At 60.3% G+C, this 13,346-nt stretch overlaps 1 protein-coding gene across 1 annotated transcript; it reads left to right on the top strand.

Moving 5' to 3' along the window:
- Window positions 1-3,325: 3,325 nt before the first annotated feature.
- LOC121350512 (vasoactive intestinal polypeptide receptor 1-like) lies at window positions 3,326-12,966 on the top strand. Its single transcript, XM_041461891.1, has 13 exons — window positions 3,326-3,394; window positions 5,700-5,811; window positions 8,287-8,394; window positions 9,192-9,301; window positions 9,600-9,697; window positions 10,108-10,240; window positions 10,836-10,989; window positions 11,467-11,527; window positions 11,826-11,892; window positions 11,997-12,088; window positions 12,284-12,413; window positions 12,655-12,696; window positions 12,874-12,966. Exons 1-13 carry the CDS (start codon window positions 3,326-3,328, stop codon window positions 12,964-12,966), a joined length of 1,269 nt encoding a protein of 422 aa, XP_041317825.1.
- The last annotated feature ends 380 nt before the right edge of the window (window positions 12,967-13,346 follow it).

Raw genomic sequence — 13,346 nt, 5'->3', positions numbered from 1 at the left:
CCCCCAACCCCCAAATCCCCTCCTCCCCCCCGAGCCCGGCTGCCTCAGCCCGCAGCCCTTGGCTCCAGTCCGGGCTATTTTCTGCTTGATTGGGTTTTTCTCTGTGTTCCTAATTTTCCCGACCCCCTCTGGATTGCTTTTCTGCCTTTTGTTATAATCCTAAATTCCCATTATTTGCCATTTAATTACTGTGCAGCTTCCTGCCCGTTTTGGCAGAGCCCGGCTGGGCTGATCCCGATCTTATCTCTTATCTCCCTTTTGGAGGGATTCAAGCACCGGGATGGGGGATGAGGAGTCCAAGGGAGCCTCGTGCCGGGGCAGGGGCATGAGCGGTGACAGGGACCTGCTCGGAATGTCCTCAGCCCCCCCACGGCAGCCTGAGCCCCTCGGGGGGACATTTTTGGCAGAGGGGAGGGGAGGAGAAGGAGAAGGAGAAGGAGAAGGAGAAGGAGAAGGAGAAGGAGAAGGAGAAGGAGAAGGAGAAGGAGAAGGAGGAAAAGAGAGAGGGAAGAGAATTTGGGAAGTTTTCTTGAGCCAAATCAAACACATGCAAGGCTGGTCCCAAGTGTGTTGTGCAGCAGGGCAGGGCTCAGGTTGGGCTCAGCTCTGGGCTGTGCCTGGCTCCAGCCTGTCCCTTGTCCCCTTTCAATCCCCCAGAACATCCCCTCAGCCCAAATCCTGAACCTCTTCAAAGCCAGGGTCCCGGAGTTAGGGCTGCAGGTCGGGTGGGGACAGCCCCAGGGCAGGAGCACTCCTGGAGGAGGAGCAGGAGGATCCATGGCAGAGGGAGCTGAGTGGCAGGGCGGGATCTGGCCAGGAAAGCAGAGCCTGGGCACAGGGAAATGCCAGTGTCCAGGTGGGGTGGGGACAAAGGCAGCTGTGGCTGTGCTGTCACCAGGTGACCTTCCCTATGTGGGAATGATGCCCCAGCTGGAGGTGCCACCTCTGCTGACCTTGGAGTGTTTGGTGGGGACACATGAAACATAAAACATCCACTGGGAAAACCCAGGAGGGACCAGAGGAGACCCAGGAGGGATCAGAGGATTCTCCAGCCCCAATGGGGACAGATCCTGCTGTCCCCTGGAAGACCCACCCAGTGCCAAGGGTACCCTGAGGGTGCCCAGCAGAGGATTTGCTGCCTTTGGAAGCTCTGGAGCCCCTCTCTCACAGCAGCTCTGGGATTTCTTCTGGAAACCCTCAAACCCCCTCTCCACCCCCAGCCTAGGGCTGGGATCTCAGCCCTGTCCCTGCTCAGGCCCAGGGTGAGCCCCAGGAGCTTTGGACCAGGAGTTTTTTTGTCGGGACCAAGGCCCTGGAATGGGGTCAGTCCCTGGGGACCAGGAGGGACAGGGACCAGGAGGTACAGGGACCCTCTGCCACCCCGGGGCCGTGTGGGTGCTGCTGCAGCTCCTGGGATGGGATCGGTGGGATCCAGCCCCTCTGTGCGGGCATCAGCCAGCTTTGGGAACACAACAGAGCAGAGGCAGGCGGGGCACGGGGCGCGTCAGACCGGGAGCACCGGGAGGGGAGGAACCGAGCCCTGAGCTGCCCTGGGGGTGACAGCACATCCCTCCTGCCACTTCCCTTCCCGGGACACCAAGCGGAGCCAGGGAGATTCCCAAAGTGAGGAAACCCCGGCAGGATCAGCAGCCTCGCCCAAGCCTCGGGGGAGATGAGGAAACGCTGCAGCTGAGGCAACACATCCCCCCGAGCTGCTGCATCCCAGGGCTCCCAAAACCAGTCCCTGACCAGTTTGTCACTGCACACGGGACAAACCCTGGCTGTGGGATGGCAGAGTGGAGCTGCTGTCCCCTGGGCTGTCCACCATCACTCTGCCACATTCAGGACACACCTCTGGGGACGCTCTCTGTGTCTGGAGATGTGAATGGGTTTAAGCTCCTCGTTTTGAATGATAACTACAAAAAAACCCCTTTCCCTTCCCAGGAGGTCTCACGCTGCCAGTGCTTTGATCTTCATCGTCCCCAGGCTGTCACCAGCCATCGACAGCTCCTCCGAATTCCCCTTCCCAGACTTGCCTCCTTCCATAGAAGAAAAGCCCAGGAAGAGGCACCTGGCACGGCGCGGGGAGCCCAGCTGGCACATCCCTGGTGGGATGGGCACAATCGGTGACCCCAGCCCTCCCTAAATGAGGGTTTGTCACCTGCAGGAAGAGTCCTGTCAGTGACTTCCTTTGCTTTGGAAATGGCTGAGTCACCCCGAACTGGCGGCGGGATCAATGGCAAGGGCCGGGGCAGCCTCTGGGGACATTCCCGGGGCCTCGGCGGGGACACAATCGCAGCCCTGTGCCCGAGGCAAATCCTCCTGTCCTCACCTGACCTGTCCTGTCCTGTCCCCTCCGCCTGTCACCACTGCCACTGCCACTGCCACATGAATGTGTAATATATGTTATAAAACGCCAAAATCGCACCCCCAAAGCCAGGGCCGGGCAGAACTGGGGTCAGTTTGCAGCAGGGTGGGGTGTCACACCTCCAGAGCCCATCCAGATCTTCCTGGGCAATGGGGAAGATCGGGAGGGGCTCGGGGTGTCCCAGGAAGGAGAGGCAGGATGGGGCAGGGGACAGGGCTGGCATGGGGACAGCAGCACTGCCAGTCTCCCTGGGGCAGCAGAGTCACCCTGAGACAGGCAGAGTCACAGTGGGCCAGCAGGGTCACCATGGGGCCAGCAGAAACACCCTGGGCCAACAGAGTTACTCTGAGGCAGGTAGAGTCACCCTGGGGTCAGCAGAGCCACCTTGGGGTCAGCAGAGTCACCCTGGGGCAGGGCTGGAGGCAGCGCCCCTGTCCCTGGCAAGGGATGTGACCCTCGCACCCCGCACCTCATTCCCGCAGCCTTTCTCCAGCCGTTCTCCAGAGGTTCTCCAGCGGTTTTCCAGCCCGGCGGCCCCCGAGGAGCCGGGAAGGGCTCGGTGTCCCCCTGGGCACCCCCGGGACCGGCTGGGGGTCCCGAGGAGCCGGAGGTGCTGGGGGCAGTGCCAGCCCGGGGTCCCTCCCGAGCCGCTCCATCCAAGCCCAGCGGAGGGAGGAGCCTCCGGCCGCGATCCCCGAGCGGTGACATCCAGGCTGGCGGAGAGACGGAGCCCAGCGGCGACACGGACAGCCACAGCGGGGGACACGGGCAGGGACACCCGGGCGGGACCGGGACCCGCTGCAGGGAAGGGTCCTGAGGGACACGGGGCAGGGCTGGGAAGGGCAGAGGGGAGAGGGCAGGGAGGTGCGGGCACCCCCGGAGCCCCGGGTCGTGAAGGAGGAGCTGGGCTGTCCCCAGATTCTCGGGGACAGCACCGGGACCCCACTGGCTGCAGCCATGAAGGGTCCCCGGCAGCCGCCCCGGCCCCGCTCGCTGCTGCTCCTGCTGCTGCTCCCCACGCTTCAGGTGAGTGACCCTGGGGACAGGGTGGGGGGCACCGGCCGTCCCCCCATGCCAGCCACCCCAGGGGCTGGGAGCAGTGAAGGGTCCTCCTGCCCAGGGTGGGGCTGCCCATCCCACCCATCCCATCCCATCCCATCCCATCCCACCCCATCCCATCCTATCCCACCCCACCCCATCCCATCCCATCCCATCCCATCCCATCCCATCCCATCCCATCCCATCCCATCCCATCCATCCATCCCATCCCCAGCTCTCATGCTCCAGACCTGGGGGATGCCCTGCGAGCCCCCCTTGGGGACTTTCCCACATCTCCTGGGGACAGTGTGGTGACAATGGTGCTGCTGGGACCCTGCAGGACCGGGCAGTGCTCAGGGACCCCCAGGGCAGAGATCCCAGGGATGATCCCTTGGGAGTGGATCCTCCACCCCACATCACCCAGAGTCCTACACCCCTGGAGGAGCCTGAGCTCCCTGTGGAGCACCCCCAGGCACAAGGGTTGGGTGTCTGGGGGTGCAGGGGACAGGAACAGCCGTGGGCGATCCCCAGGACAGGGCCATGGGCATGGCTGGCACCAAATCCCTGCGGGAATGGGGGGACTGGGGTGGTTGTGCTGCCAGAGTGAGAAAAACACCCCTGGGCTGGTCAGGCTGCTCTGGGGAAAGGGGAGGGGAGGGAAAGGGAAAGGGAAAGGGAAAGGGAAAGGGAAAGGGAAAGGGAAAGGGAAAGGGAAAGGGAAAGGGAAAGGGAAAGGGAAAGGGAAAGGGAAAGGGAAAGGGAAAGGGAAAGGGAAAGGGAAAGGGAAAGGGAAAGGGAAAGGGAAAGGGAAAGGGAAAGGGAAAGGGAAAGGGAAAGGGAAAGGGAAAGGGAAAGGGAAAGGGAAAGGGAAAGGGAAAGGGAAAGGGAAAGGGAAAGGGAAAGGGAAAGGGAAAGGGAAAGGGAAAGGGAAAGGGAAAGGGAAAGGGAAAGGGAAAGGGAAGCTGGGCTGTGGGAGCACTGGAGGCTGGCAGGGTTTTGGAGACTGATGGCATCAGGGACCTTCCAGCAGGGAAACTGAGGCACAGCAGGAATTCCCTGACCTGCAGGGACCTCGGAAGGGAGCCCTGCACATTCCCTGTGCCTGCTCCAGCATCCTGGCCCTGCTGCCATAAATAACAAACCAAACCCAGCAGCTCTGCAGCTAAAGAGGGGTGAGAGAAACCGCCCTGCCCCATCCATGTCCCCCACCACTGGCAGGATGGAGGAGGAGAATTCCTGGGCCTTCCCAGTGCTGTGCCCAGAGCCATCCCCAAAACGCCTTTTCCAGCCAGACTGGAAATTCCCTTGAAATCTTGTGTTCAGCAGGAAAAGGAAACAAAATCTCCTGGGGGAGGTGAAGGGACGCTGAGGAGCAGCTCAGCCAGGGTAGGGCAGGGCAGGGCAGGGCTCAGCCAAGGGATGCTCACACGTCCCACACTTCCCTCTCTTGGGAAACTCAGGGATCCGCCCTCATCCCTCTGTTTCTGCAGCTCTGACATCTCTGGCCCCTCACCTCAAACCATCAGCAACCCAAACCCAGGTCTGGGCCCCAGACCCTGTCCCAGACAGCCCTGAACCTGCTGGGACGCTGGGGAATGGGCAGGGATGTGTGGGAATGGGCACAGAAACTTGGGAATGGGCAGGGATGTGTGGGAATGGGCACAGACACCTGGGAGTGGGCAGGGATGTGTGGGAATGGGCACAGACACCTGGGAGTGGGCAGGGATGTGTGGGAATGGGCACAGACACCTGGGAATGGGCATGGACACTTGGGAATGGGCATGGACACTTGGGAATGGGCACGGACACCTGGGAATGGGCATGGACACTTGGGAATGGGCATGGACGCTTGGGAATGGGCATGGACGCTTGGGAATGGGCACAGACACCTGGGAATGGGCATGGACACTTGGGAATGGGCAGGGATACCCGGAAATTGACAGGCAGAGTTCCTGGCATCCCCAGTTCAGCCTCAGTGTCCCAGTTCTCCAGCTGGGAGCCAAGGAGGCAAATCCCAAAGCAGGGATTCCCAGACAATCCAATCCCTGCAGCCACCACATCTCTCACATCTTTGCGATCTGGACATTCTCCCTGGTGCTCCATCAGCTCTGCTGGCAAAGCCAGAGCTGGGAATGTGGGGTTTGCTGTGCCCACATCCCACTGGGATAATGGGAAATGCCCATGGCAGGGGGACTGGGATGGGTCTGTGGTCCCTTCCAACCCAACTCCATGACTCCATTTCCACAAATCCACAATTCCATGATTCTCCTGCCTGCCCTTTCCTCTCTCCAAGGTGCAGGGGACTCATCCCGACTGCTCCATCGTCCTCCACTTCCAGGAGCTGGAGGTGGAATGTCTGCAGAGGATCCAGAGCGAGAGGCAGAGCCCGGGGCAGGCGGGGCAGGGTGAGCCTGGGATCAGCTCCCTGGGAGCAGGGAGGAATTCCTGAGGGGTCCCTGGAGGGTGATCATGGGAGGGGATTGCAGATCTGGGATTTCCAGGGAGATGGAGAGCAGCACCAAGGCAAAGGTCAAGGACAATCCCTGGAGAGACCCCAAAATGCTGTTGGGGTGTGATAGAAGGGATTGTGGCACACAAACAACAGCCACAACCCAGTCCTGGTGGATTTAGAGAATCCTAGAGTGGCTGGGATCAGGAGGGACCTCAAAGCCACCCCTGCCATGGCAGGGACACCTCCCACTGTCCCAGGCTGCTCCAAGCCCCAGTGTCCAGCCTGGCCTTGGGCACTGCCAGGGATCCAGGGGCAGCCCCAGCTGCTCTGGGCACCCTGTGCCAGGGCCTGCCCACCCTGCCAGGGAACAATTCCTGATTCCCAATCTCCCATCCAGCCCTGCCCTCTGGCAGTGGGAGCCATTCCCTGTGTCCTGTCCCTCCATCCCTTGTCCCCAGTCCCTCTCCAGCTCTCCTGGAGCCCCTCCAGGCCCTGCAAGGGGCTCTGAGCTCTCCCTGGAGCCTTCTCACCCCCACAGGGAGGGATTTGTGGAATATGGCAGTGCTGGATTGGTCCATGCCCCTGGCAGAGTCCCCTGGATCCCCCTGCACCAATGCCAGGGCTGTGGCCACCAGCACCAGAGTCACTCCATGGTGTCACCATCTCACATCTGCTCCCCTTCCTAACTCAGTAAATTGGACTGCCTGACATTTTTTGGGTAACTCAGTTTTCCTACATCTGAGGTTTTAAATGAATTAACTGGTTGAAAAACCAATTTTCAAGCGCTGCTTTTGGACATAATTTTTAAAATTCCATCTCAGTTTCCATCCAAAAGTGGAATGGCCCAAATCCCAGGCAAAAATTGTGACCTGGAGAATAAGGAATGCATAATTCCAGGGGTTCCACTTCATAGCAGTGGAAAAATTAAGCAATAAATGCATATGAAGGTGCATAATTGCTTAAGTAACTCTGCAGAGATGTCATTTATCCTTCAGCTTAGGAGGGAAAAGCCAAATTGATTGGAAAAGGTCCATTTTGCAACCCAAATTGTGCCAGCCAAGGGGAAGGAATCTCACTGCAGGAAAACATCTGAGAAGTGGGAATGTATAATTAAAATCTGGATTTAATCCTGGGACTGCCCCCATCCCCCTGAGCTGCATTCATCCCTTTCCCTGCTTGCACCAGCGTGGGGAGCCTGACTCCAGGACAGGCTCAGATCCCACGGACGGGGTGGGAGGGCCCTGGGATCTCCTTATTCCTAATTCCCAATATCCCATCCATCCCTGCCCTCTGACAGTGGGAGCCATTCCGTGGATCCTCTCCCTCCATCCCTGGAGCTTCTCCTCTCCAGGTGAGCACCCCCAGCTCTCCCAGCCTTTCCTCTTCCATTCCTTGCACCATTTCCGTGGCATCCTCTGGACTATGGTGGCTACAGATCCCAGAGGAGGCCCTGGAAAGGCTCCAAAGGCTCTGGGAGCAGCCTGGGACAGTGGGAGGTGTCCCTGCCATGGCAGGGGTGGCACTGGGTGGGTTTAAGGTCCCTTCCCATCATTCCAGGATTCCCTGCTCCCAAGACCCCAAGAAATGAGACTGCTCTCAGGGATGATCCCAGTTCTGTGCTTGCTTCCTGATCCTCCAGAGCAAAAACCAAGCCCCACTTTGGCACTGTAGATGCAAATCCCTCCCTGCCAGGACTGACACCCCCGGGCTGAAATCAGAGGAAATTCATCAGACCTGTCCAGTTCCACATTCCCTGGCTGGGAATGGACATGGCTCCATGAACAATGTGGATCTGCAGGGTTAATGATGGAGCTGTGCTGGGACAGGAGCTGGCCTGGAGTGGGATGGCCTTGTCCCATCCTGGGCTGCTGCATCACGAACTCCCCCAGCCCCGAGTCTGCCTGGCCATGCTCATTCCCAAAAAATTTGAGAGATTTAAACAGGAATTCAGTGCTGGGTAGGGAAGCAAAAGCCGTTTAAGCTGATGCCTCGCAGCAAGCCTTGCATGACTTCCTTCTGTCCTTGGGGGCACATCCCGAGCTGAGCCTCCAGGTGCAAAAACCCAGCCTAAATCCGGGTTATTTCAGGAGCCACGGGCAAACCCCAGCCCACCGCACACGCAGGGTGTTCCCACTGGAGGTCGGTGAGACGCAGCCCCAGGAGCTCCCAGTCCCGCCGAAAGGGGATCCCGAGGGGCCCCGGAGCGGAGCCAGGATGCTCCCGTCCCTGCGGGCACGGAACGGGGGACAGCAGCCAGGATGCTCCCGGTCCCTGCGGGCACGGAACCGCGGACAGCAGCCAGGATGCTCCCGGTCCCTGCGGGCACGGAACCCGGGACAGTGGCGGCGCGGGCCGGGGCTGCGGTGCCACCCGCGCGTCCCCTCCAGGTGTCACCGCAGGTGTCACCTGGTGTCCTGTCCCTCCCCAGGCTGCCCGACCGAGTGGGACGGGGTCAGCTGCTGGCCCGCCCTGCCCCTTGGCCAGTCCCGAGGTGTCGCCTGTCCCGAGATCCCGAGCGTCTTCAAGAAGTCCAAAGGTCTGAATCCAGCGGGGATCGCTCATCCCACGGCCCCACCTGTCCTGCCAGGGCCTCCTGAGCCACCCCAGCCCTTCCCTCGGACCCCACAGCTCCTGCCTCTCCCAGAATGTCCTCGGTGGAAACTGCGGTCCCAGCAGGGACAGGAAAAGCAGAGATTCAGGGAGTGCCACAACAGGACCCAAATCCTTTCATCCCTGTGTGGGTGGAGCCCTTGGGGACCTCATCCTCCCTCCTGGTGACACCAGGACAGTCCCCTCTCTGCCCTCCTTCCCCACACACCATCCCAGTGCTTCCAAGCTGGCTCTATCCCTGCTGGAGGGTGGGAAGGAGCGCTCCCACCAGAGCATTGCAGCATTTCCTCAGACAGGAGTAATTTGGGAAATGTTTGCTTTGGGGCAGGAACAGCTGAGGAGAGGCTCGGTGGAGCCCTCAGATGATGAATGAGCACTTTTACAGCCTTAATTCCCAATGCCCTTCCCCTGGAGGGATCTGTGCTTGTTTTCATACCCTATCCGATGTTTTCCTGGCAGCTCCAGGCACAGAGGGGGTGATGGGGTCCAGAGGGAGTGAGATGGGATCCAGAAGGAATGGGGTAGCAATGGGGTTTGGGAGGGAGGGATGGGGTCTGGGAGGGAAGGGCAGTGATAAGGTCCAGATGGAGCAGTGGGATCAGGAGGGGGTGGACAGCCCACGGGTACCACGCTGTTGTCCCTGTCTGTTCCAGGCTGGGCATTTTGGGGGTGCCATCAGAGGTGACACCCGTGGCTCCCCTGAGGTTCCTCCTTGTCCTGCAGGGCTGATCCAGAGGAACTGCACCGAGTGGGGCTGGAGCCCCCCCAGTCCCCCCTACCACAGCGCCTGCCAGCTGGAGACCCTGGGCAGCAGCAATGACACCGAGGCCAAGGCACGTGGGACCCCTGGGGCTGTGGGGAACTGCCCCCATGTCCTCATGGCCGCATGGCTCCATGGCCCCATTTCCTCGTGTCCCCATGTCCCCACACTGCCCTGTGTCCCCCTGTCCCCATGTCCCCATGTCCCCATATTCCTGTGTCCCCGTGTCCCCAAGTCCCCACACTGCCCACTGGCCAAAGAACCATGGAGATACTCCTGGGTTATCCCATCTCCCCTGGCTGTGCCTGCTTGCCCCACACCAGCACTTCCCAGTCCCTGTCCCCTCCCTCCACTGGTGCTGTCCCTTGCAGAGAGGCCATTTTGTCACCATGAAGGTGCTCTACACCTGTGGCTACTCCACGTCGCTGGCAGCGCTGCTCCTGGCCATCGGCATCTTCTGCTGCTTCAGGTAGGGTTGGGAGCTGCTCCAGCTCCACGGGCTGGAGGGACACGGGATAAATCCCAGCAGGAACGGCTGCCCCCAGCCTGGCCCCTCCTGGAGCAGCCAGAACCCATCCCAGCCAACAGGAAAACTGGGAAGGCAGGAGAGGAATGGCAGTGTTGTCCTTGCCTGGTGGCCCTCTCGAGTTCTGGTTTTGCAGAGGTCCCTGTGCTGCAGGTTTGGGCACTCCAGAAGTTTCTGGATGTTCCCTTGTCCTTGAGCAGCCCCAAGCACAGCACAACCCTGCTCTTCTGATTTTAGTGCAGGAAAGCTTCTCCAGGGCTTTGTGACCATCACCAGCAGTGATCCCTGGGAAGGGGACACCAAAGCACCTTCTCTGCCCCTGTTTGGGCCCAGCCCATCTCTCCCTCCTGCAGGAAGCTGCACTGCACCAGGAATTCCATCCACATCCACTTCTTCACCTCCTTCATCCTGCGGGGCACAGCCGTGTTCATCAAGGACCGTGTCCTCTTCTCGGACGAGTCCATTGACCACTGCACAATGTCCACGGTAAATCCCAAACCCCAGCCCTGGAGGGGGCAAGGAGAGCAACAGGGGCTCCTTGGGAGGGGGCTGGTGGGACCCACGGGGGATTTATCACTGCAGAGAGGAGACAGAGGCTCTGGGATGGAGGAAATTCTGTCCTGGGTGGCCCTGGGCAAGTTCAGCATTTCTGCATTTCCCTCCATGCAGGGAACAAGTTCTGTCCTCAAAACTGCCACTGGCCTCAGGCTGAGTGTCCCCAGTGGTGTCCCTGAGGGGGCTAAAGCTCAGCACAGCCCACCAGCACCAGGTACTGCTCTGAGGTTTTCAATCAAAACAGGGACCCCTGAGTGAAGACACAGCACTGAGAACACCACAGACACAACCACGGGGTTTTTAAAGATCCTACAAAACCAGCCTGTGGTCACCTGCCCGTGGGGCACAGGCAGAGCAGAACCTGGTGCAGGTGATGTGAGGGGCAGAGTCCCTGGGGCTGCACTGAAAGGCCATCACTGAAAGGCCATCACAGGTGTCCTCAAGAGGGTGGACATGGGGGTGACAGTCCCCTGTGCCCCCAGGGCAGGGTGTGCTGCACTCTGAGCCGCCCCTCCTCCCCTGGCAGGTGACCTGCAAGGCAGCCATCGCCTTCTTCCAGTACTCAGTGCTGGCCAACTTCTACTGGCTCCTGGTGGAGGGGCTGTACCTGCAGACGCTGCTGCTGCTCACCTTCACCTGCGACAGGAGCTACACCTGGGGCTACGTCCTCATCGGCTGGGGTGAGCCTGGGGACAGCCCGGACATCCCCAAGCAGGAACCACCTGGGAACGGCCTGATCTGACACCCACCTGGCCAGAGCTGCCCAGGGCTGCTCCCAGCATGTCCCCACCCCAACAGCTCCTGCATGGCCTTGGTGGGCACCCACCTGCTCCTGCCAGAGCCCAGAGCTGCTGGGGAAGAGTGGCCTGATCAGGACAGCTCCTCCCTTCTTCCCACACCCACCTGGGGCTGGGAACGCCCATCCCACGTGCCTGGGGGTGATGGAGGAGCGAGGGGGCAGGAGGGTGGCAGGAGGTGACACAGACACAGCACCACCAGTGGGCATCTTCTCCTGGAGAAGGTGGGAACGTTGTCACCTTCCTGCCACATCAGAACTGAGCTAGACACATGTTTCTGGGGACAAGGGACAGAGGGGTGCCACAGAGGCTTCCCAGAGCACTGATGGGACCATCCCTACCTGTGTCCTGTCCTTGCAGGTGTCCCCATGGTCACAGTCGGGGTGTGGGTGCTCACCAGGCTCCAGTATGACAACCACGGGTAAGAGCAGCTGTCCCTTGGCCTTGTCCAGGCCACCTCAGCCACGTGTCCCAGCCCAAGTGCTGGGAAATGGATCTTTGGCATGGGATGGATGCTCAGGAGGGGAGGACTGTGCCTGCCCCTAAATTTAACTCCCCGTAACTCCCTTTAACTTTATTTAAATGTTATTTCTGTTTTCTGGTGGGTCTTGTGGCAAGAGGGGTGCAAAGGGGTCAGGGTCTGGCCAAAGAAATGGCAGGGGGACAGCTGGGCCACACAGGTCCCAGTGGGTGCCAGAGCCACCTCTGCTGTCCTGTAGGTGCTGGGATGACTTCTCCAGTGTGTACTGGTGGGTGATCAAGGCTCCCATCCTCCTGGCCATATTTGTGAGTGTGTTCCCTGAGAGTCCCACCCCAGAGCCAGGGTCCCACACCGCCAGGGGACCCGGCCAGGGGTTGTGCAGAGCCTGAGACGTGGCCTCCCGGGACAGGTGAACTTCCTCATCTTCCTCAACGTCACCAGGATGTTGGCACAGAAGATCCGGTGCCCGGACCTCAGCAGAGCCCACAAGCAGCAGTACATGTAAGGGGACAGGGCTGTGCCCACCCCGGGCTCTGGGGTCCCAGGGCAGAGGGACCCTCCTTGGAGGAGCACAGAGGACAGTCCTGGAGCCTCCACGACCTGCCTTTCACACAGAACCTTCTTGGGGTTAAGACCAAGGTTTTGGGGAGGTCTCACGGGGCAGCAGGAGCACCCAGCCCCTGTCACTCTCCACAGGAGGCTGACCAAGTCCACGCTGCTGCTCATCCCCCTCTTCGGGGTGCACTACGTGGTGTTCGCGCTCTTCCCCGAGCACGTGGGCGTGGATGCCCGGCTCTACTTCGAGCTGGTGCTCGGCTCCTACCAGGTGAGATGGGGGGGAAAGGCCCCGTGGCCCCACCCAAATCACACCAGCAGCCCCTGAACGTGGGGGCCTCTTTTGGGAGAGGCCTGGGGGCAGGGCACAAGGGTTGGACCCGGAGAACCTGGCACTGATTTCCTCTGGGGTGGGTCAGAGGTGTGGGAGGTGGTAAAGGCAGGGAGAAGATGAGCACAGAGGGATCCAGCCCCTTCCTCTGGGTCAAAATTGCTCTGCCTGTCCTCTCCAGGGCTTCCTGGTGGCTCTGCTCTACTGTTTCCTCAATGGGGAGGTGAGTAGGTGTCCCCATCCCAACCCCGGGCACCACAGTGGGCATGGGGACACCCCAAGGGTGCCCCAGAGCCAGGGGTGGACAGGGACAGTTCCTCCTCCCCTTGCCCCCCAGTCCCCTCTGCTGGGTGCTGTCTGGTGTCCCTGGGTGCCAGCACTGCCTGTGGTGTTGGTGCAGGTCCAGGCTGAGATCAGGAGGAACTGGGGCACGTGGCAAAGGTCCATGGAGAGCAACGTCTTCAACCTGGCCACCCAGGACTTCACAGCGTGAGCAGGACAGCGCTCCTGGGGTGGAGCAGCTCCATGGCTGCGGCCCCAGAAAGACCCAACCCCCTTGATTTCGGGGGTTCTGGGTCTGTCACCCTCAGAGGGTGTTGGGAACAACCATGGGAGAGGCTCTGCCTGCTCGGTGCTGGTGATCTTGCACCCTGTGGTCGCACCTCACCCCCGGGGCTCTCACTGCTTCAGGGCAGAGTTTCAGGCAAAGGGAAGGGAAGTTCTCCACTTTCCTACCTGAAACTGGGCAGGAAACATAAAAATCCCTCTCCAAAGGACATCTGGTGGGTTTTTGTTTGCACTGAAGGAAAAGGAGCAGCACTGAAGGGATTCACTGATTGATGTTTTCTCCCTTCCTTCGTTTATAAAATCATT

The sequence above is a fragment of the Pyrgilauda ruficollis genome, unplaced genomic scaffold, assembly GCF_017590135.1.
Source record: "Pyrgilauda ruficollis isolate IOZ18807 unplaced genomic scaffold, ASM1759013v1 scaffold157, whole genome shotgun sequence".
Lineage (NCBI taxonomy): Eukaryota > Metazoa > Chordata > Aves > Passeriformes > Passeridae > Pyrgilauda > Pyrgilauda ruficollis.
Note: the sequence above shows the minus strand (reverse complement) of the source record. Positions and strands in the feature narration are given on the sequence as shown.